This window comes from Drosophila busckii, chromosome 2R, assembly GCF_011750605.1.
Source record: "Drosophila busckii strain San Diego stock center, stock number 13000-0081.31 chromosome 2R, ASM1175060v1, whole genome shotgun sequence".
Classification (NCBI taxonomy): Eukaryota; Metazoa; Arthropoda; class Insecta; order Diptera; family Drosophilidae; genus Drosophila; species Drosophila busckii.
The window spans coordinates 4,592,836-4,617,011 of record NC_046605.1 but is presented as its reverse complement, the minus strand read 5'-3'; the positions used below and the strand labels follow the sequence as shown (position 1 = coordinate 4,617,011).

The 24,176-nt window shown below is 39.2% G+C and overlaps 3 protein-coding genes across 5 annotated transcripts in view; 2 read left to right on the top strand and 1 right to left on the bottom strand.

Annotated features, from left to right (window-relative positions):
* The window catches only part of LOC108597095, a 40,652-nt gene that overhangs the window by 3,596 nt on the left and 12,880 nt on the right, over positions 1 to 24,176 (bottom strand). For all 3 annotated transcript variants that reach the window (XM_017983460.2, XM_033293369.1, XM_033293370.1), the window contains exons 3-5: positions 19,502 to 19,535; positions 5,839 to 6,547; positions 4,546 to 4,731 (exon numbers count right to left, since the gene is read on the bottom strand). In XM_017983460.2, the coding sequence (XP_017838949.2) occupies positions 4,546 to 4,731; positions 5,839 to 6,499 (847 nt within the window). In that variant the 5' untranslated portion in view covers positions 6,500 to 6,547; positions 19,502 to 19,535. The remainder of the gene's footprint in view (positions 1 to 4,545; positions 4,732 to 5,838; positions 6,548 to 19,501; positions 19,536 to 24,176) is intronic.
* On the top strand, positions 376 to 1,482 carry LOC108597096 (gamma-soluble NSF attachment protein). Its single transcript, XM_017983461.2, has one exon. The coding sequence runs from the start codon at positions 427 to 429 to the stop codon at positions 1,333 to 1,335; it is 909 nt and encodes a 302-aa protein (XP_017838950.1). The 5' UTR covers positions 376 to 426; the 3' UTR covers positions 1,336 to 1,482.
* LOC108597097 lies at positions 4,990 to 5,840 on the top strand. Its single transcript, XM_017983462.2, has one exon. It carries the CDS (start codon positions 4,993 to 4,995, stop codon positions 5,809 to 5,811), a length of 819 nt encoding a protein of 272 aa, XP_017838951.2. The 5' UTR covers positions 4,990 to 4,992; the 3' UTR covers positions 5,812 to 5,840.

Genomic DNA, 24,176 nt, shown 5'->3' with positions numbered 1-24,176 from the left:
TGTGCTGGCACGTGCTCTTAAGCCAGGCATTGAATTTCATGCATTGTGTGGTTTATACTTGACCACGACAAAAGCTGCGCTCGCCCAGTTGAGCGGCCGGTCGTTCAGTTGACCGCAATTGAAATTGTTTGCTTGACAGGACAACTGTTGCTTGTATTTCAACTATAAATACGCAAAATTCCTTCATGTGCTTTCTCTTTGTGCGCCTCATATTAAATATATGCAGATTTTTTTCAAAGCTGTTTAATAAACTGCGCCGTTATATTAAATCGATACACATATTTAACGATAGCTATCGATATGGCACACAGAGTCGTGAGTGCGACAGCTCTACTTTTAGTGCTTCGGTATTTTGTTTGCTGCGCTGGTGCGGTCACACTGCTTCGTTTGTACACATAAACAATTGATTTTTCGCCAGCAAATAAGATGTCTATGTCCGCGAAAAAAATTGCCGAGGCTGAGGAACTGGTGCGCACTGCTGAAAAGAGCTTGAAGACATCGCTATTGAAGTGGGTGCCGGACTATGACAGTGCCGCAGATGAGTACTCAAAGGCAGCGACGGCGTATCGAATTGCCAAGTCATATGACAAAAGCAAGGAGTGTCTGCTGAAGGCCATCGATGCTTACAAGAACAACAAATCCTGGTTCCATGCTGCCAAGGCATACGAGCAGCTTATATTGGTATCCAAGGATATGGACAAGCTGACAGACGTTGAGGAGTATGCCAACAAGGCTTGCAGTCTCTATCAGCAGCATGGCTCACCCGAAGCTGCTGCCTCAGCGCTGGATAAAGCTGCAAAGCTGACAGAGTCGAAGCATCCAGACATGGCATTGCGCTTCTATCAACATGCTGTAGAAGTTATACTCATTGAAGATTCCACACGCCAAGCGTCCGAATATTGCTCAAAGGTGTCCAGGCTGCTGGTGAAGCTCAGACGCTACGAGGAGGCAACCAAGGCAATTAAACAGGAAATTGGACTGTTTCAGCAAACAGAGTCCTATGGCCAAATAGGACGCATGGTTGTGGCGCTAGTGCTGGTGCAACTTGGTCTGGGTGACTCTGTGGAGGCGGAGAAATCGTTCAAGGAGTGGGGCAACTGCTGTGAACCTGAGGAAGTGTCTACGCTGCAAACGCTGCTGCAGGCCTTTGATGATGAGGACGCTGAGATGGCTGCCAGAATGCTGGCAACGCCATTCATACGACACATGGACGTGGAGTATGCAATCTTGGCTAAGAACATTCCCCTACCACAGAGTCTGGAGGTGGAGAAGAAACCTGAAAGCGGCAACGCTAACAAAGTACAAGCGGAGGAGGAAGAGGACGACTTGTGTTAGGAATTTCATTCCATACTTTTATTGTTACTTAACTATTAATAACCAAATTTTAATCAATTAAAGCCAATTGCAATATATATAAACTGTTATCACAACTACAACTATAGCTAATATGAATGCTTAATAAAATGCTATTTAAAATCTCTACACCTTAGCCACAAATACCTTTGAGTGCAGATCATGCTATAGGCCTTAAGCTCACTTTGTTAGATCATAACGCTTTACAGTTATTAAATGCTAAGCGCACCTCAATTACAAACGGTGCATAACCAATCACAAAATGGTTGCACCACCCCCACAGCACTGCCCGTCCAGATCCTGCCTGGGCTCTGGCAATGTAATAACGTCGTAAAATATTTTTACAATCAGGTTTAACAGCAATTGCCAACACTTAAAAAGGCATCCGCTTGGACTTTTCAGTTTCAGTTCCAGTTGGGAGTACACTCGTTTTATTTTTTTTCGCTTTGGCTCGTTAATAAATAAATTTATGTGCTTGTCCCATATTTATCACAGTCAGAGTGGGTGTGCGCTTGAGAGCGCGAGAGCGATTGGAGGGGGGTGGGGTGGTGTGGGGGAGAACTGTCAGTTAGATAGATATCTGAACAATTAGCATAAAACATGCACAAAAGAATCAACTGCAGTAATTTTAAGCAAATCTTCTGCCTAATCGTAATGTATCCAAGCGTATTATGGTGACTATAAAATTTCAAAAACTATTTTGTAGCTCGACTGCTCGACTCATCGACGACTCGTGCCAAAGCTGTTTAGCCTTAGGGGGCGGCTGCAGTTTGGAGCTTGGAGTCTGCATTGCGGGGGCGCGGCAGCTGTGTGGGCGTCAATGATGCGATGCTGCCAGCACCAATTCAGGTTGACAGTTGAACCAACTGCAACGGCTAAAGCTGCAGCTCCACCCAGAGGCTGACCGACTTTTCTTCTTTTTTGCTCGTTGATTAAAGTTTTCAGCGCAAGCATTTGCTGGAATGGACGCAACTCCAGGCTGGCTGGCTGGCTGACTGGCGAGTGTTAAACAATAATAGCAAACGGCACACGGGCATCAATTATATGACAGCCGACTTCTACGCCTCGCCACACGCTAAAAAGAATCAGAGAGACGACCGCCGGCCACATGCCACAAATTCTACACCCACTTAACTTTCAAGACGGTGTCAAATGCCCGCCAGTGTCTTGGCCGTGCCCACCACACTGTGTCCAGTGCTGCCCGATGACTTGCGAAAAGGCAGTGCTAGGAGGAGGCAAAGGGTGCTCAACAATGTAAGAAATCTCGCAGCCAGTTTGCTAGACCAAAAGCTTAATTCTTACAAGAGTATTAGGGAAAGCAACGGAAATATGTTATCTGGCTTTTAGAGCTTTCTTTTGCATAACTCGGCTCTCATACGATTATCAATGGCCTTAAGCCAAATGAGCATTTAGCCATTATGAGCGCTACATGTTGCCACAACAATTCAAATAATGCGGCACACACTCAGCAACATTTGGAGTCCGTTTAATGATGGCATTCCCAGCAGTCATTTACTTGCTACGCCGACAAAGCTACCGACGCTTTGGCTTTATCAGCAGAACGCAGCTGACAATGTTTATGTACGGACTACAAGTAGTAGATGAGTCGGCCGGCCGACCGTCCGTCCTCCATTGCGTGTCCAGCTGCTTCTAATGCCAATCTTAATTGCTTTTAATTGGTGTCGCTGCCTAGAGAGAACCCCTCCCGCCCCAAGGTCAGGCCGCCGACGAACGTTGCCAGCAGCAGCAGCAGCAGCAGCTGCAAATTGCTTTCATCAGCGCACAGAAATGATAAACCATGATTCCTGGCTTTGGCCAATTGCGAAATCAATAAGCGTTAACTTGCACACGCAGCTACATAAGCGAGCAGTTACACTGCGAGAAATCTCAATGTCAAATATTTGTTGCTACAAATATATTAAGCAGCTTAAGCTTATTCGTTGCTCTCAGTGTAACTAAAGCCTATAATTTGTCTTGGGTTTGGTCGGCCAACTTCAACTGTTACACCATCATCAGCAGCTCTGGCTTTAACAACAGCAACATCAACAACATCAAGAACAGCAGCAGCAGCAGCTTTAGCTTGAATTTCCAATTCCATTTTTAGTTTGTTCTTTTGCCTGGCGCTGCACGCATGCGCATTTATTGTGGATTATCGCTCATTACAAGTCCAATCCCGCGCCGGCTCTGCGCTGAGCGCTCCCAAGCCCATTTTGACTTGATTGATTTCAGCGAACGTTTATCGATCTCTCCCGTTATAGTGCGCTCTGTTTTTTGTTAAATTTTTGCAATTCCCATTCGTACGTGAGATATTATTGAGCTGCCTGTTCTGCATTTCATTTGCCCCAGCGCATTGTTGTTGCTGCTGCATGTTGCTGCTGCTGTTTTGGGTCGTCAAGTGTTCCCATGACATGGTTATTGAACTTTTTGTGCTATTGCTCAGCATATTTGCTAATAAAATTCTAAAAGTTTAAATGCATATGCTGTTAACTAATGTTGTTGCTTATGCTTGCGCGTTAGCTTTCTCTCCACGGCTGCCATATTTAGTTGTCCAGACCATAATCACATAAGTATGTAACGCAAAACTTTTTGCGAATCATCAACAAATGCCAGAGCTTTGTCACACTTCGTCGCTTATTGAGGGTGTGGTTGGGGGAGGGGGGTAGCAAACCGCAGTCGCTCGTGCGCCCAGTGACAACAATTCCAAAGCCCTAAGGCACAGACAGTTGCTGCTGCTGCTCTGGATCGCATTACACAAAAGCAACAGTAACTTTTGTTAAATCAGGTCAATACGGTATTTCAGGCTGTGCGCGAGTATCAATGACAATCGAACAATCTGAACAGATGCGGAAATGTTGCTTGGGGTCAACAATGGGCAACGCCAAGTGAGTATCAAATCAAATTAAAAGATGTTGTAAGCACTTCAAAGCGCCAGCGCTAGCGGCAGCGGCAGCTAATTTATGACTAATCTTAGCGACTTGAGAGCATTTACCATTTAGCGCATAAATAACAGCAGCAGCGCCACGTGCCACACACACATACACACATAAGTGTATTTATTTATACACTTTGATAGGCGTGCACTTAATTTAAAAATCAATTTCAATTTCAGAGCATTTACGGCTTTAGCAGCTTTGCATGCACAAATAGCAATGTTTAAGCATCTGTTCCACTCCCCTCAAGCTTGCCACTTACCATTGCGTGTGGTGCTGGCCAAGGAGGCACCATTTCCAGCGTTGCTGCCGCCACCAGCGTCGCCGCCTTTGGGCTCAGCAACTGTTGCTGTGGCTGTTGGTGTTGCAGCTGTTGCTGCCAATTTTTGTTCATCATCCAGCACCACGACGGGCACAGCTGTAACCAATTTATAATCGGGCATGTGACCTTGAAAGAGTAACAGTTAGTCGGTGATTAGCATAAACAAAATAAACAATTGCAAGTGCATTGAACTGCTGTTATCAGCAACAATAAAATTGCCAAAGATAACAAAAATATGAATGTTGCTTCCTTGCTGTGCAATTTTAACAAATTATATTTATGTACGAGTGCCAAACGCAGTTATAAAGTGCAGCTAACCAAACAAAGTTTATAAATTTGCGTGGCGCGCGTAGCTGCGCAACAGTTGCAACTTATTGCTGTTGTGCGATGGTTGCTTTGTGGCAAGCAACATTGCTCTGGCTGCTGTTGCTGCTGCTGCCGCTGCGGCAGGCGAGTTATATACTGGAGCTGCGAAAAGTGTTGCTGCAGCAATTGAATGGGAGCAGCGCAGAGTTCGAGGCCTGGAGTGGACGACTAAGTGAGCAGCTTAGCTTGGAGCAGCAGCAGCGCTTGGCGTGGAATGTCAATTTTCTGCAGACGCCGCAAAGCGTGCAGCAATTGCAGCAGTTGCAGCAACAGCTAAGTCCAAGTGCAAGTGCCCATAATACGCTTAGACTGTTGCTCTGGTTGCGTTTCTATTGGCAGCTGCAACGCTCCAGTGCGCAGCAGCAGCAGCAGCTTAAAGTGTTGCTGCCACAATTTGCGCTAACGCTGCGCGCGCAACTTGAGCAGCGTTCGCCTAAGCTACGCGCGCAGCTACAAAATATGTTGCAGAGCTTGCCGCACACGCTGGCAACATTAGCCAGCAGTCGCTATTTGTGCTTGCAACATGCGCGTGAGTTGTTGTACGCCGAGCCAGCGGGCGTGCTGCAGCTGGGCGCCAACAGCAACTGCAGCATGTGGCAGTTGCATGCAACAGCAACGCATTGGCTGCGCTTGCAAAACGTTTGCGTATTGCCAGCAACTTGGTATGTCAACATGCAGCTTAGCAACATGTTGCTAACAGCGCCCAGCAACAATGCAAGCAAATATTGCGTGCAAGACGCTCAAGCATATTTTGAGCAGCAGCAGCAGCTTAAAAGCGATGATTGCAATTGGCGCTTTACTGATTGCACGCACTTGCAGCGCATTTTAAACTTAGTTTAATTAAATTAAAATAAATGTTTAACTTACCATTTGGTGTTAGTGAAATGTGGCTGCTGTCATTTAACTTTTCATAGAGGCAACTATTGGAGGCAGAGTTGCTGGCGTGCAGCCGCTGTGCTACATATTGCTGATAGTGTTGCTGCTGTTGTTGTTGTTGCTGCGCAGCAATATCGCTGCTGCTGCCATAGCTTAGCAGCAATGTTGAGCTATTTAAATTGTTGCTCAGTTTGTTGGGCACATAAATTGTTGCATGTTGCTGTTGCTGCTGCTGCTGTTGTCGGTGTAAGCTGTTGGCCTCTTGCAGCGATAGCATTGAAATTGCTGAGGGTGTTTGTCGCCCACTTAGCAGGCATGTAGGCGTGGCTGTGCGCAACGGCTGCGCTGCGGCTGTAGCTGTTGTTGTTGCTGCTGCTGCAGCAACTGTGGCTGTTGCTGTGCTGCTGCTGCCATTGCTGGCAAGTGTGGTGCAGCTGAGTATCATGACGTGCGTATTCTCATGCAAATCAGGCAAGGACGTTGAAATGGCTGTGCTGTTGACAATGCTCAGTTTGCTGCTGCATGTTGCCAGCGGCTTGTAGTTGTGGCTGTTGCTGTTGTTGCGCTCGCAGCTGTTGCTGCTGCTCTGTTGCTGTGCGGCGGCTAGTGTGCTATATGTATCTGTAGATTTGCGCGTTTTAAACAGACGCATGCTAAGTCAATTGTTGTAGTCAATGTTGCTGCTGCTGCTGTTGTTAAGCTGCAATAAAATTAGAACAAGGAGTGTCACATTAGTTGTTGTGCTTGCAACTCAATTAGTTAAGCCCTAATAACCTAATTTTTATGTAAAGCGCTGCTGCGCGTTCAACGGAGCGTATAATTAACATAACATTGCAACTTGCAAAGGCGCGTTCAATTTTTCGTGTTGCTGTTAAATTAAAATGTTTAGTGTTGCTCGCACAGCTCTTTGCGCACTTTGATTACAAATCTGTTTAAAAACAAAGCTATTTATTCTAGCTGAGCAGCACTATCTTTATCGCTACAATCACTACCTATAGCATATGCTAGAAAAACAAATATTTATAGTATTGTCAGCTGTGCGGGGTTCATTAAACGTATCTAAGGTGATTATCAGCTTACATAATACTTTGTATTTGTATTGCCAGTTGTTGTTGTTGTTGTTGTTGCTGTTGCTTGTCTGTCATAAACATTTGCAGTCAAACAAGTAAGGTCAGCCCACAGCTGTCGATACTCGCTTTCCACTCCACTGTCAATTGGCCAATGAACCAGGCAACGGCAACGGCAATGGGCAACGGCAACAGGCAACGTTTGGTTCAAAGACCAGCGAGAATGTCATTTGGCTTGAGAACGCGATGAGCTTGGCTAATTTACTCAACTGCCTTTTACTTTTGTCTCAATATTTTCAGTTCCTATAACCATCTATGGCTTCCATTCGTTTGGTTTTATCACTTCTGCCGCAAACTGCTGGTCTGCGCCGTCTAGTGTTTATTTCATCGTGTGTTATCCTTAGAATTTTCATTTCAAATAATTATGCTGCTCAATCACTTTGCGTCAAAATCACTAGACTCCGTCTCTACTGAGTCCTTTTCTTATCTTTTTCAAGACACTGTGACAACTTAATGATTGATTTTAACCGATGCTCTGTAAAAATAACATAGCTTAATATTGCGTAAATTTGCGTGTTGCGTCTATTGACAGTTTCGAGTTGTTTTTACTGTTTTAGATTTGGTTTATATTTTTTTCAAAGTAAAGCTTGTGTATATGTTTTTGATGATTTTATGTGTCTCTAGAAGATATAGCAGTCACAAATAGTGTGTGATAACGTATATTTTATTAAGTGCTTATACTAATGCAGTTTTTTATGTAGGCTTATACTCGTCTTCTTAAATCGACTTAATATAGTATTACAAGATAAACACTTACAGTTGCATTCGTTATTGTAATAAAATATAATTTGCGTCTATAGTTTATTATGTCATATTAAATTAGGCACAGGGAAGTTAAATACATTAGAATTAATACCCTTTATGGCTTCATATGAGATGGTCTGCTATTCTTTGTATTATTGTATTTGGTTGTTGTCTTAGATATGTTGGATATTTTATTAATGTTAATAGTATCTCTAACAATGACTTGCAGTGCAGGACTTCTATTGGAAAGGTAAAACATATTTGCCACATTAATTAGTTTATTTTGACATAGGGGCCTTTTCTCGAGAAGCTTTGCTAAAATATAACTTGATCGTCCGTAGTAATCGCACTTGAACTTTCAGTCAGTTAATAAATTCAAAAGGTTATTAAATAGCGGCAATATGTTTTTTGCTTATTATTATATCATTAATTGTTGCTACAGAGACTTATATCAGGTGGGTTAGGTACTTAGAATTTAGTATTGATATTTTATTTTATTCAGTTTTTTCTTTTGGGTGGAGATGCGGGAACAATTAATATATTTTCATTTTAGATAATATGCCATTATATTGTGTGCTTATTAATTAAATTTATGATTTCTAGTACAATATGGGTAGGTCGTTAGTACATTAATTTAAATTCTATTGGGTAACAAATTTGGTATTGGCCATGGAGGGCAACAAAGGGGCTCAGGCCTGGGAATTCTTTATTTAATAGTTTCATTATATTAACAACAATTATGGAATTAAATGTCTATTAACAATAATTAATAAATGCTAATCGAAATTCAGCACAAACTTTCTTTATAGCACTTGAAAAGCTTATATTGTTTCCTTATTTATTTAAAGCTTAGCAGTGACTGGAAAAGATTTCTTATGAATATTCTTATTTTAATAGTTCATATTATTAAAAATGAATGCTGTTTATAAACTTATTTTGCACACTGTTAAGTCAAAGTCTTGCCACTTAGGCATATCCTATGACACATCCCATGGCGCTTTGACCAGCAACATCACCTCGCCTCTCCCTTCCTCTCTTGCTTACTCTTTCTGCTTGCAACTTGGCTACTGGGCAGTAATAATTTTGCAAATTTTATCAGTTGCTTTAAGCCTTGTCTGGCTGAGTTTTTATGTAGGCTTTTAGCCAGCGACTTGGACAATATGTCGCTATAATGTAGATTTAATTGAAGCCAAAGCCATTGTCGTAAATTTGTTGTGCGACGCTGTGTGACGTCGTCTAATTAATAGTGCAAAGCTTTAATGCCTGGCCCAGGATCAGTTCAAGTTGCAGCAATGCGGCAATGAGCGTCTTGTTTATGGATTGGTAAACCAGTTTCAAGGACGCGCCGTTGGCGTAATTCCAAGAACTCGCTGTGGCTCGTCATTATGGGCGGCCAAGGGCGTGGCGCTGCTTGAAGAAACGTGACGCTGATTCTCTGACGACTGCTAAACTATTTTCTCAACAAGTCGCGTCGTAACGACCTCATGCCCCATTATATTTGCTTTGGCTGCAGGCGCTTGCAGCGGCGGCTTAATTTTATTTTAATTTGCAGCGGCGATTTCATAAAAATTTATGTATTTGTTTGAAAAGTTTTTTTTTGAAATAGCATTAAAAAATGAAATTAAATTAGAGCTGCACAAATTCCAGACAGCGCGCATAGCCAGCTGTGGCATGTGGCAAGTCGTGTAACCCCTCAAGCTGCAACACACACACACACACACAGACGCAAACAAATAGCTGGCTGTAGTACAATTGCGCTATTGCTTATGGACCCACGCATGGGTTGCCACAAAAGTTTAAGACGCTGCCAAAAGCTATAAAAGAATTTAATATTTTAGCTTTTTATATATTTTTTAATAGTGCATAAAGTTGCTATGAAATTTATTGCTAGTGTCAAAGTCAAGATTTGTGACATCAACTTTTGTTGCCACCGACGCCTCCAACTTCAACTTCAAACCAACTCATAGGCAATGCAGTTGAGTAGTTCGTTGTTGTTGTTGTTGCCACAAGTTTTGAGTTATTTTTTCTGTTCATTGCTTATTTTTTGTTTCGTATGCGTGTGTGTGTTGCTGGTAAGTCCGCATTCTTTTAAAGGTTGCCAAGTTGGCCAAAGTCGCCGGGCCAGCGCGCCTGTAGACCAGTTCGAGACTTGGACGCCAAGATAAACCAAAATTAAATAAGCGCTAAGGCTCAAGCGTAGGCGCAGCCGACTAAGCAATACACTTGCTAAACCCTCAGCAATTTCAAATTAAATTTGTTCAACTTTAGCATTTACTTTTTTTTTTGCAGTGTATACATTTTTAGCAACGCTTGCGTTTAGTTTTCGTTTTCGTTGTATGTTGCTGTTGTTGTTGTGCTTGCTGCTGCTGCTGCTGTCGGCGCGTTCTGAACCAAAAATTGTTTGTGGCTTTTATGAGCGGCATTTTTGTTTTGGTTTTGGTTTCGCTGCTACCCAAAAATGAGCAGCAAACTTCTAATTGCTTAGCTCGTTGCACGCCACAATTTTTGTGTGTGTGGCATGTTGTCGATGCTGCCGGCGACCACTTGGGAAAAAGTTGCTGACCTTCAGCAGTTGCTAGCCACCTGTTTGCCCAGTCTCAGTCTCATGGATTTCTGTGCGCAGTTAATTAAGCATATCAGCAATGATTATGAGTAGAGTGAGTCATCTGCAATAGCAGCAACCTGCCTCTAGCTGCTGCTGCTGCTGGCGTCGCGTTGGTGTTTGGCTGTTGCTGTTGCTGGAATGCAACGCATGCTATAAATAGTTAGCGTTAAACCTAATCAAAATGCAGGCGTGTAAGCAAAAGCAAAAGCAAAAGCATTTGCAATTTTTCACATATCCTGGCAGCTGGCAATTAACTTTGGCATGCGCAGACATTGGTCTAAATGTCAAGGTAAATTATGATGCATTCAGCTATTACGTCTAATAGTCGAAAAATTGCACGTGTGCAACTATTTTTAGTTGTTGCTGCTGCTGCCAATGACAGTTGCTGGTTGCTGGTTGCGCCTCCTTGCTGCTGCTGCTGCTGCTGCTGCCTGTGCTTGATGCATGTCTTTGGCTGCGCCCTTTTCTACGCTAATTAAGCTGCGGCTGCTTCGCGGCAACATTGCAACATTGCAACTGCAACACGAAGCGCTTGCTGCGGCTCCATTGAAAAATCTGTGCAAATGGCCGGCAGCGTTTGCAACATTTAATCATCATATAGCAGCAGCAAATCGTATCATTAGCGTTTTTACGATTACGCGCTTTATCAAAATAGCAACAGCAACAGCAGCAACAGTTGCTGCCACTGTGGCTTGCTTAATTGTTATGATCAATGGTAAAGCGTTTAAATAAACAATTTAAAGAATTCAGCACCAGTGTGCAGCAGCAGCAGCAGCTATAATAAGCAGTGTTGCTGCTAATCAATGCTATCAGCTGTGGCAGCAACATTGCGTCGTCTGCTGCTGCTGCTGCTGCACGTACATGCAATTTTTTTAATTGCAAACAACAATTTAACAATTGCTGCAATTTTTTGTGCTAGCAACAGCTTGACAGTTATATTTGATGCCTGCACACCTACAACAGCAACTGTTGCTGTCTAAGCTTTCACTGCTGTCAGCAACAGTTGCTAATGTTTGAGCAACGAAATTCAAGGATGCAACGTAATTCAACACCGACAAGCAGCATGTGACGCTGCCACATGTGGCAGCTAATCAGGTGTTGCGACTGATACGCAACGACAATTACACACAAGTTGCTGTAGCTGCTGCTGCTGCGCTCTTGTCACATTATTTGTATGCTTGTTGTTTTTTCTCAAGTTACTAAGACCACAGTTACTCTGCATGTAGACAGCGCGCTCTTCGTAGTGACTGGTGTATTTATGATACATGAACTTTGTATTAGTTAATGCATAGGCTGCTGCTGCTGCTGCTGCTGCTGCTCCAGCGTTCAACTCCTTGCGCTCTAGTGCGGTAATCAGTGCGCTTAGAACCCCAATTAGCTGCAGCGAGCGCATTTTGGTGGGCAGCACTGGGCCTAATCACAGTTTGCTTGCCACATGTTGCAGTTGTAAACAGTAATTATGCTTTTGAAACGAGTTGAGTACAGCAGCAGCAACAGGTGTGAAACTTTGGTCTATGCTTCAATATGGAAGCTCATAAGCTACTAATTGCCTATGCACATATTTTGGTTAACTCCACTCACTGATTTTGTATGTCAAAGCTTTAAGCCATGGTCAGAGACACTAAAGCCAATAAATACTTGCAGCTTAGCAGTTATAACTGTCTAAAGATTTGCGCGCAAATTTAAAAATTGACACTTTTCACTTTTTTGTTGTTGCTGTCAGCGCACTGAGTTCTGCGCTTGGGGATTGCTTAGCTTGTCAATTGCTGTCAGCGCTTGTGTTGCTTACTAATTATACGTTGGCAAATGTCATTGCTGCTATAACAAAACTGTTGTCTGCTAGTCGGCACAGTGGGCTGTTTGTCTGCTTAAATGCGAAAGCTGCGCTTGACGTCAATTCAAATTTAAATAAACAGAGGGTCAACGTTTTGACACTAATTTTGTTTGTCTATAAAGCTATAGCTCAGCTATAAGAGATTGGGCCTTAAGTGTGTTATGGTTCTATTAGCTCGTCAATGAAATAATTTGTTGATGTTATGGCAACAAGATCAATGCGACATATTTGCATTTTATTGAATTTCTAACTTTGAAAGGCTGTAACTTGACTATTCAAAAAGCGATTGGTATATTTTATGCCATTATGTGTAGGCATGGCCACCATTATTTAAATAAGTTTAAAAATGTATGTCTAAAGCAGTTATTAAGCAAAGTTATGAGTGAAATAACAATATTTAATAAGCTATAACTCAGCAATATGGCAACAGATTTTCGAGTTTTAAGCCTTGTTAGACTTGTATACAACATACAAACAAAATTGCATTAAAATTTAACAGTGTTAAGATTTTGTGATGCTTAAATTTCAAAAAAGCACCGAATCCTAAGCTATAAATTCTTAAAAGTAATGTTGCAACTTTGTTTTTAGCAACAATACGAACATAAAATAGCTAAACATTTAAGAATCGCTTGTTTTGTAAGCAACTTATGACTAAAAGTCTTGTACTGTCGAATTATTTTGTTTGGGCTTCAAACTTTGTTGAGCTTAAAGCTAAACTAAGCCAAAGATAAGCATAAAATATGCAAAATTATAATAAGCGCTGACAAATGTGTAAAAAATAAAATAGACAAATATTTATTTATTTATTTTAATTGTAGCCTAGAATTAAATTCAACAAAGGCCTTCAGTCTATAAATAATAGACAAATAATAATTTAATATTAGCTTAAGTTAACTAACTAATTAACATTTATATAAAAGTTTCTCTCTTGTATTTTTGTCTTTAATCAGTTTGTTAGCTCGAATAGTTTGATGCAAATAAATAAATGAATAAATATCAATAAACTCATCTTGGCATTTCCGGATGACCCCATGACTTGCAGCTCTATACTGAGTAAAATATGTCAATATTTTTGCTAATATAAATGTTAACGATTGCTTAAATAATGTTGTAATCAAAGAAGTTTGCCTTAATATTATTGCAAAACAAATTCTTAATAAAAATTTGTTTAATTTTAACCACAACTTCTGTGTTTTGCCACTGTGCTCAAGACTTTGGCACACAACTTTAGCTCACAATTTAATTGTTTATCATAAAAGCAGCGAGCACCTTTCTTTCTGGTTTTCTCATTTTATTATTATTATTTTTACTTTGTTGTTCAATAACGCAGCCAAGCTGCTGCTCATTAGCTAAAAAACTTAAATGTTGCAGCCGTTACTGCTAACAAGCAAAATAAGTCACCAAAGGCAGACAACGGCAACAGCAGCAGCACCAGCAACATATACGCATATGCTTACGCATATATGTATATATATATATATATATGCTTATGTATATATTTGTGCGTCATACTGCGTACATTGCTCGTTTGTTTGCCACTCGAGGCGAAAGCAATTTCCTTGGAAAATTGCTGTCTTGCATTGGGTGCGCTGCTGGGTTGTTGCTGTTGTCGTCGTCATTGGTCGCCTCAAGTTCTACGCAGCTGAAGCGCTTCATCAATTTTTATCGATGAAGACCCATTTGGTTGATAACTCCATTTGTGGCAAATGTTGAGCACGCGCGTTTTGTAGTTGCTGCTGTTGCTGTTGCTGCTGCTGCAGTTATTGCTGTTAGTAAGTTGTTGTTGCCGTTAGTAAATTTCGCGCGAAAAACACCAAAGTTAGTGGCCTTTCATTGTTGTTGTTGTTACTGTTGCTGTTGTTGCAGTAAAAGGCAAACGCACGTGTTGCTATGCACGCTATGAGGATGTTGCTGCCGTAACAGTTGCTGTTGCTGTTGCTGCTGTTGCTGCTGTTGCTGATACTGTCATTGGCCAGTTGGCTTTGCCTGCTTTTGAACGTTTAGGCCAAACTTGGTAAATTGTTTTGTTGAGCTTTTCTTGCTGCTGTTGCTGCGACTGTTGTTGCTGCTGCTGCTGCTGCTGCTTATGGCGTCGCTGGCGAGTGAGAGTTGCATACTAATGCGCGTGGCAATGTTTGTTTTGCTGCTTCGCATATTGTTATTGTTTTCGTTTTGTTTTTTAGCAATTTTAATTACAACATGCCTGGCCACAGACTGAGGCACGCCAAGAAATTAGCATTGATTTGGCACAATTTACATATCAAAGCCGGCAACAGCAGCAGCAGCAACAGCGGTAGGCGATGCAAACTTCCTGCCATATCAATTGCAGCAGCAGCAGCAGCAACTGCAACAGCAACAGCTACGACAGCAACATGATCAGTCGCTTCATCTTTTGCCGGTTGTTGCCGGCAGATGTTAGCCATGGGTCAAGCCTCTGCTGCTGGCCAACAAGCTGCCATTTAGAGAGCGTTGCGCCCGTTGTGATGAGCCACTGATGCTGTTGCTGTTGCAGTTGCAGTTGTTGGCTCGAGTACATTGGCCTCATGCTGTTTGCTTGCACCACTTTTTGTTGCCCCGATGCCACATTACGTGTTGCTGCTGTGCAAGTGCGACTGCTCATTGCTGCTGTTGCTGTTGTTGTTGCTTTTCGTTGGGTATTAAAATTACTTGGCATGTAATTAGTTTGCTTTTTGTGTTGTGCCCTCAGTCAAGTTCGCTGCGTGTGGCCCCAAAACGTTTGGGCTGCTGCTAATGATGGATGCCTCAGCTGCTGCTGCTGCTGCTGCTGTTATTGGTTGCTTGCTGTTGTCATCTGTAAGCTGGAAGGTGTTATTTTTATGGCTTTATAATGTGACTCAGTTGTTGCCCCGTTACGTGGCCATGTCAATCACTTGGCTTGCATTGCAATTAACCGAACGAAACAAAGTCATCAAAAACTTTATGATAAACTTGCGTCAAAGCAAAGAGAAAGAGCAAAATTCTGCCTGTTGTTGTTTTGGCCTCAAGCATTAAAAATAAATTTGAAATTTTTAGCGGTCTTGATTAGAGAAATATGTACCTTAATCGTGCAAGTTTTAATTTTTCTTTTACTTTTATTTAAAGTGAGTTCTAGAGATGGGAATGGGCTTCAAAACACGCCGAACTTCGTGCTTAAAAATTGAAATGAAAAAAAAAAGCCCAAAGACGGCAAAGGAAACGACTTTACTTATAATATATTTTTTAAATTGTTTGTTAAAATAGCAAAAACAAAATGAATTCTATGAGTTTGAGCATAATATTATAAATAACAACAATTGTTATATAGAAGCTTAATATATTTGATTTAGAGAATATCTTACACTTAATGCTGCAAGTTTTATTTTGCTCTTTCTTTTATTTATAGCGAGTACTAGAGATGAAAGATTCTCCGAACTTTGTGCTTAAAAATCAGAGCACAAAGCTTGAAAAGAGACGACCTAATAAATAATTCTTATATTTATTAGTAATAAATAAATAAATAATAAATAACAAATTCTGTTATATGTGAATCACAATTGATATACTTAAAATTATGAGTAAAGTAATAATATTTATTTTAAAGATTTTAGCTTAAAAACTCGCAAGCAATTTTCTCTTTTATTTATAGTGAGTACTAAAGATTCTGCGAGCTTCATGGTTAAAAATCAGAGCAAATAATTCTTTTATTTATTGCTAAGTTAAAAGTAATGAGTAAAGTTAGCGATAAATAAATAGCAGTTATATGCGAATTAAAAATCAGAGCACAAAGCTTGAAAGACACGGAAAAGAGACGAGCTAACAAATAATTTATATATTTATTAGTAAGTTATAAATAAATAACAAATTCTGTTAAATGGAAACACAATTTAAAATATATTTTTTCTAACAATTGATATGGTAAAAATGATTATTATTTATTTATAAGACTTAAGCTTGAAAGCTCGCAAACTAAATTTTAGTAGCTGCAAAACTTAAAGATGTTTAATAGAATTCTGAATTCTGCTCTAAGCTGATTTCGGATTGTAATTCAATAAATATATATATATATATATTTCAAACTTGGCAAACAGGCTTTGCTTTGCCCATCTCTAGTATAAACTGCTCAAGTATTTTGTTTAGTGACTGACATTCATCATCATTTACTTTCAGTGCTTGACTTGTTGGCAAAACATTCTGTGCTTAAGTCTAAATGCATTTTACACACAGACAGACACAAGCACACACACATGCATGTGCATGTGCAATTGAGTTGATTTCTTGGCTGTTTCCGTTTGTGCCACATTTTGCGCACATTTCGTTTTATCCAGTTGAGTTGAAAATTATTGTGATTATAACAGAGAATTGTTGTTGTTGTTGTTGTTGTTACTGTTGCTGCTGTTATTGCTTTATCCAGCTGCGCACCTGTTGCTTGATTGCTGTTACTATTTTATTTAGCAAGCAAAAATTTGTTGACTAATGATTATTTAAGTGAATTACCATTAAGTGTTTCTTATTGCCGCTGCTGTTAGGAATTCTACAATTTGTTTTAGCCATTGTTAGTTAGCTTGATATGGTGTAATTTAGACGCGATTTATTTGTACAGCTCTTTGGCAGCTAAATGTTAATTATGCGTTGCAGCTGCAGTCAAGACGAATGCGTGACTAACATGCGACTGATGCGCAAGTTTGTTGCCTAAGTCATTCGATTTGTAGGCACACTCAATGCCGAGATAAGCGCCGCGCCGCACACGCTTCGTCTAGCTATTTGGGTCATTGTTATTATCAACAGCTTGACGCACCCAAAAAAACAAAAAACTGAAGCTGAATCTGGCGGGGGCTGAGCGCATTAACTGAAGCTGCAACATAAACACGCAATAAGCAGCAGCAGCAGCAGCAGCAGCACGTGAGCGTAGCTTAGACTTTTATTTTGTTTGCGCACTCAAGTGAATTTATGTTTATAGCTAAAAACAATTGTTAATGAGCAGCAACGAATTTCGAAACTCTTTTCTAACTGCGTTGTTTGACCTTCAAATGTATTAAAGCGCCCTTATATATATTATATAGCAACTGTAGACAGCGGCAGCTCAACTGCTGCTGAAGAACTTTGCAGACACTGCAATCCATCAAAAGTTGTTGTTGTTGTTGTTGTTGTTGTTGCTGTTGCCCACAGGCAGCAAAAAAGCAAAAACATAATACATTAATATTTGTGCAAAGTGTTAAGGCAGACAGTAGCACAGGCAGGCAGCAACACACAGTAGCAACAGCAGCAGCAGCAACACAAAAAACAGCAGCAGCAGCAACTTGTAGCAGGATCAGCAGTCAGTTTGCTTAGAAGGCGGCCTGAGCTACAGAGACGACAACGTTTTGTTTTAATTTACTCGCCACCGCCGCCAAGCATTTTGTTGTTGCTGTTGCTGCTGCTGTTGCTGTTGTTAGGTTTCCTGTTTAGATAGTTTTTGTGATTTTATGCGATACACCTTCATGTTGCAGTCACTGAAGCTGCGCTGTCTGTTCGTCTGTCTGTCTGTCTGTCTGTCTGGCAGCCACTTTGATGTACGTACACTTTGAAATGTTGTTGATGAGTTCGCGAGATTTTTAAAGATTGCAGCGACAGCAACAACAACAACAACAACAACAACAGTTGCTGCTAGCTTATATAATAAATTTTAATGCACGCCTGCTTGGACAGTTGACTGGACAGTGGTACTAGCAGTTTGTCGACTAACTGACATGGCTTAGCTTTGGTTTAGCCCCAAGGCACAGTGTGGCAGACACTTTAATTTGTCATACACTGTGCACCACTGTGCAGCTTAGTTTAGTCTGTAAGCTGACACTTAACTAGCAACTAAGAGATATGCATTAAAATGGCCTAGAGCAGGTAGTATAAAACAAAAGACTTAAGCGACAAACTTTGCGCAGCGTAATCAAATCAAAAAAAAACGCGCTAGTAGTGATATACAATTAAATCAATTAAACAAAAGCGACAACACACACAGATACATGTGTGTGTGTAGCTTGTGTGTTTTCTGGTTTTGGTAGCTGGTGACGCCCAAAAGAACAAGTCACGGCCGCCAACGGCAATTATAGAGCATAAAACATCGATAATCATAATAATTAAGCATGACTGGGCAGAAACGACGGTAGCAGCAGCCAGCAGCAGCAGCAATGTCTGCGTTGACAACAGTAGCTGCCGCCGCTTCTCAGCTCTGCGCGCTGTTGCATGATGCATCAAATTGAGGGCTGGCATAGAAAACATAAGAACTAAACACAGTGTTGCACATAAATTGTTAATTAAAGGCATTTAGTTTAGGAAAATGCAGCACAGAGCGAGAGAGAGAGGTAGAGAGACAATGATTTGTGCATTTAGAAAGCGAGCATTGTGTACAGAACTGTGAGAAAGTTGAACACAGAACGCTCAAGTCCATTCAAGCAGCAACTGAATGTTGAACCGCCTACGAAAGCAACTTGAGCCACAGAACTGTAACAAATTTTGTTTACCTTAGTTGGCAATTTGGCATTAATTGTGCAAAAGCAAACAAAAGCAAACAAAAGCCAAAAGCCAGCAAAGCGAGAGCGGCATAGAATAAATAAATACAAGCAACTAAAACTTTATACAATATATTGAACATATTTGAGCTGCAGCACAATTTGAACTATAAAATAAGTAAGCAAACAGTTTAGTGTTGATTCATTTGATACGTTGATTCATTTGGCATAGCAGCTGGCTATATAAATAAAGCAACTAAAACTTTATTCTTATATTAAGCAGCGATTTGTGGCACAATCAGCAAACAGTTTAATGTTGATTTATTTGCTTGTCTGTAATTCTTTATTTTGTTTAAATTTTGTGCTTCCCATGGTCAAGTTTTCACTTGTCGCGCTTGATTTGTTGCCAACCACTTTTCTATAATTTTTAAAAACATTTCCATTGCTCGCTCTACAATTTAATTTGTACAAATTTTCACTTTTACAATTTTCACGATCACTTTGCAGTTTTTTTTTTTTTGCTGTACGCTGTCATTTGTCAACTTTTCTTTTTAATAACCAACACGTTCAGCTGGCCAAGTTTGTTGTGCATTTGAGCGCAACATTAGACAGAACACAGGGTAGGGGGGGGGGGGCCTAAACTTTGGAAAGTCATTTGTTGTATTGTTGTCAACATAACATAACTGGAGCATAGCAGCGCTTATAGCATATCAAAGTTTATGAGCTAATGCCACATAAATTTAAAAAATAAGCGCCTAACTATTTCCGCATAAGTAGCAGCTTTAATTGCTGCTTGGTTATTGATTATAAATAAATGCGGAAAGCATTTTGAAGCTGCAAATTTTGTGCTGAATGTCAATTGTTTGCCAATTGTTAAACTTACCGCTTGTTGTTTCTTTATTGTTGTTATATTGGCGCTGTAAATAAAGAATTGATTAGGTTAGACTTTCAAATTTTGTAACACGTTCCAACTTAATCTAAACTTTATGCTAAGCATAACATTTGTTATTACGCTAATGAATATCTCAACAATAGCGCCCAAGTCATAATTTTAGCCACAGAATTTTGAGCTTGTGTCGGAAGCGTTTACAGTTAACGAAACTGTCAAGATCTGTAGCGCGTGTTTGGCTTTAACTTTGACTTCGCTGCTGTGTCAAATGCAAACAGAAAATATTTCAACAGCGAAAAATTAAACGCGCAGAATCAAATTAAAAAAACAAAATATACAGAAATATGTGTGCGCTACAGTAAAACCGGTCAGCAAGGCATATAATAATAATATTGGTTTGAGAAAACCAAAAACCGGTTGGATTTAAGCTTTATATTAGTAAACACGTCAAGAGTAAGGCCCAAAGAAATATAAAACCAGAATCAGTTTAAGCCACAAGAATCAGCGCGTTATATTACAAGCTAGTAAATGATTTGGCAAAAAAAAAAAATAACGAACTGACAGCTTTAATTTCAATTAAACGCTGATTGAAGTTTATTTGTTAACGCGGCTTAGATAGTGTAGCGGCAACAAAGTGTAGCGTAGCAAAATAAAAGTTTTAAATTAAAAATGTGCCAACGAAAAAAAATCGCCAAGTTTATTAACTGTCAGCGCAACTGACGGCGCCCAAACTTACAGCGCTAACTGTTGCTTATTGAAAAGTCTTCCGCTTTGCGAAAATTACACTTTGGGTGTGGAGAGAGAGAGGGGAGGGGGGCAGCGACGACTGCACGCTTTGGTTGCTTGTTGAGTAGATAAGCAATCTTCGGGGGGTTTTGGTGCTAATCACAAGCTGCCAGCTTGTCCATTGATTTATTGGCAAATTTCAAGTTAACACTTTTTCCTAAATTGAGTTATTTATTTCAGCCCGTTTTGGGGTCGTCCACGTAGTTGGTGCCGGCCAAAAGGAGCAACAGTTGCACCAACAACAGGTTGCATTTAGATTTATATTCATAGATTTTGGCAGTCGTGTTAATGAAGTTTTCGCTGATTTATGTGCAGCCAATTCAAAGCACTGAGCGCTGAATAATTCGAATTTAATTTGATTTGAAAATCGATTTGTGCAGCAAGTTTTTTGTTCTAGTTCAGTGAGTAACTGTAAAATGCATGCATAATATGATTAAAGCTGCAGATTAAAGTTAGTATAGAGTAACGAATTGCTTAACCCAATTCTCACATTGGCATTTTTATTGTTATGCTAATTTATTAACAGTTTAATAAATTATTTAATATTTAATTAAGCAAACTTAGATTTAAATCTTTCATTAATATTGCTAATCACACATTGGCATTAATATTAAATTTTAAAACGTTTCAAATGGAAATTTATTGTCAGTCCAGCAAGCAAATTTTAAATTGGCATTTAAAATATTTTCAATTTGGCAATCTTTGCATTAAATCTGCCTTCAATATTGCAAAATATTTTTAAATTAGCAATCTTAGATTTAAATCTTATTCCAAAGCTTAACTCACACCTTTGGCGTTAATATAAAATTTTAAAATGTCTCAAATGGAATTTTATAATCAGTTCAATTAAAATAATTTTGAATTTGGCAATCGTAGCTTTAAATTTTGCTTCATTGGCATAAATATAAAAGTTTAAATTCAATTAAAATATTTTAGCCAGTCGCAATTTATAACTTGTCAAGTTAAGCTTAACTAATTTAAATATTGCAAGTTAAAACCTGCACTATTTATTAAGTCAGCTACATTATTTGCTTCCCACATATCCAAAGTGGCAACTTATCTTCCGTATTGGCCATAAGTTTATATAAGAAATTATCATTTGTACCGCAAGCAGCAAAACAGACATAAAACTGTTTTACTTATTACCCGGAAAACTGAAGGTTAACTTCACATGCTGACGACAGCAGCAACAGTTTTTCCTCAACGCTTTTCACATTTCCCATAGCTAACCGTAAAACCAAAACCCACAACGTCATGGCCAAAGACAAAACAGTAAAATATACAAGCAGCAAAAAAACGCATAGCAAATAAATTAATTATGTGCATTTAATTGTTTTATAGCAAACGCCCATGCAGTGAAAGTTATAAACAATTTAGCAGCAGCCAAGAGAAGCGCGTGAATTCACAAATGTTAAAAACATAATTATGTATTTATTATTTATATTTTTGCCAGCTAAGTTGATAAGCTGTGTGGGCTGTTGAGAGCTTTAACAATAGCAAGTGAAATTGTTGTTGAAAGATTAACGAAAGTGCGAAATAAATTGAAAGCCAGTGGTGGGCAGTTGGCCTTAAATGAACTGAAGTGAGCGCCAAGTTGAACTAGAACTTGAATTTTAAACTATAAATCTATTTTATATTTTAACCTTAACACAAAGCGACGCTTTATTGTTTTTTGTCAGCCATGGCTAATAACTTAAGTTGTATCATGGCTAACGACTAATTTGCATGCATGTTTTATTTATAAGCCAAGCTCAACTATGCCATACACTTTAAGCTGTTAACTAACAATAGCAGCTGTCGCTAAAGAAAACTGACGCTTTCCTTTTTGTTTAAACAAAAAAAAAAACTGTCACTAGGCTAATTTACGCACATTGTGGTGTCTGAAAATTTGCAATTTTAATGCCGCTGTCTGGGCTATTGAACTTTTGTGCGCTTATATAATTCACTGAAATTTCTATTTACGCTCTTTTGGGGGTTTGCACGACTTACGAGTCTCGAGACTCTCGCGCACTTTATGGCTGCCAAACCTGCACTTGGCTTTTACCACAGTTTGCAATTTGAAATTAGCCAACTTTCGCTTTCCTGCCCAGACCAAGTGTCGTTTACAGGTTTTTCTTTTTCTCAGCTAGGCCATAAAAAAGATTTCTAGTTTGCTTAACCAATTAGCGGCCAAAAAGCCGCCAATATACACAAATAATAAATTCAAAACTAATAAAAATAATACAAATATGCAATGTGGCCAACATGTTGCATGGCATGGCTGCAATTGCGGCTAATGCAACCGGTTGCAGGCCCAGCCAAAATAAAAAGCAACAACAACAGCAACGACGACTTTCCATTTTCAAATGTTTTTTGCAGCCTTCAAGGGGGACGAACGCGACGCAGTTGCAGCAACTGGCCACGGCTGCAACATCGACAACTTTTCATTTCGTTTTTCACGCGGCGCATGCCAAAAAAAACAAAATAAAACACTAAAAATAATGCCAGCAAACTCCAAAAACTGCAAAGCCCAGAAACATACAAAAAAATACAAAATGTAAGTTGGGGTACTTTAACTTGTTTGTAATACATGTAACATTAAAAAAATGAAGTGTTAAATTGTTAAAGTACTTTTAATATTAATAAAAAATAAGTTTAATAATTGTTGAATAAATTTTATAGCAATAAAACTGACAGCTATTGCAACTTAAGCAATATTTATAAACATTTTGTTAACTAAAATATTTTTATTATAGTAAGCATTTTATATATGCAACTGATTTGAATCTATTCATTCATAGATGTCTTACTATATTGTAAATTAGGTTATTTTTGAAATTTAAGTATAAATAAGTTGGATATGCTCATTAAATCTCTACTGAATTTATTTTTTTCTGCTTGGCTGCAGCATTAAAATTTCATTGCTTATTTCAGTTTTTAATGTTGTTGTAAATTTTTATACAATAAATAAAAATTAAAGTAAAAAATAAATGTAGAAATTTTGGAATAAATAAAGTTGCCTAAAATTGAGAATAAAAAATAATAAAGTTGTTTGAAATTATACAATAAATAAAAATTAAATTAAAAAAATGGTAGAAAATTTGTAATAAATAAAGTTGCCACAACTAAAGAAATTTTTAATTGAAAATTGAGCATAATAATAAAAAAAAAAATAAATCTGTAGCCGATTTCTATTTCTATTTTCAGTTTATAATGTTGTCAATTTTTATACGACAAAAATAAAATTAAAGATTTGGTTGCAAATAAATTTTGGAATAAATAAAGTTGCCGAGTACTATGTCAATTTTTTGAGAATAAAAGTAAAAAATAATAAAGTTGTTTACTTAGAAATATTGTGATTAAATGTAATTTTGGAATAAATAAAGTTGCCTATAACTATGTAAATTTTTACTGAAATTGAGATTAAAAATAAAAAATAATAAAGTTATTTGTTGGAATCGAAACATTTACAATTTGCTGCAAATGAATGTTGGTTGCTTTCAAGTTTGCTTATATTATTTATTATTATTATTTATGGTAAGCGTATTTGCAGTGCGACTTGTTTATGTTTTGGCTTATGGATTGCAAGTTGGCCAAAAGCTAAATTTGCCAGCGTAGTGTCTGCGTGCTGTCTACGCAGCTGGAAGTCCCCGTGCCAGTCTCAGTTTGAAGACCCCGTCAGCAAACTGTGGCATCATAGCAAACTGGCAACAACTAGCAGCAGTTGCAGTTGCAAGTGCTGCCGCTGTTGCTGCTGCAATGTTGACAATATTTTGTTGCTGTTGTTTTACGTATTGACCGGTCTTTGCCTTTTACGCAACAGAGAGAGAGAGAGAGAGAGCGAAAGAGAGTGAGAGAGCAACATGATTATTAGTGGGCGCAACTTTTTGTTGTTGTTGCGGTT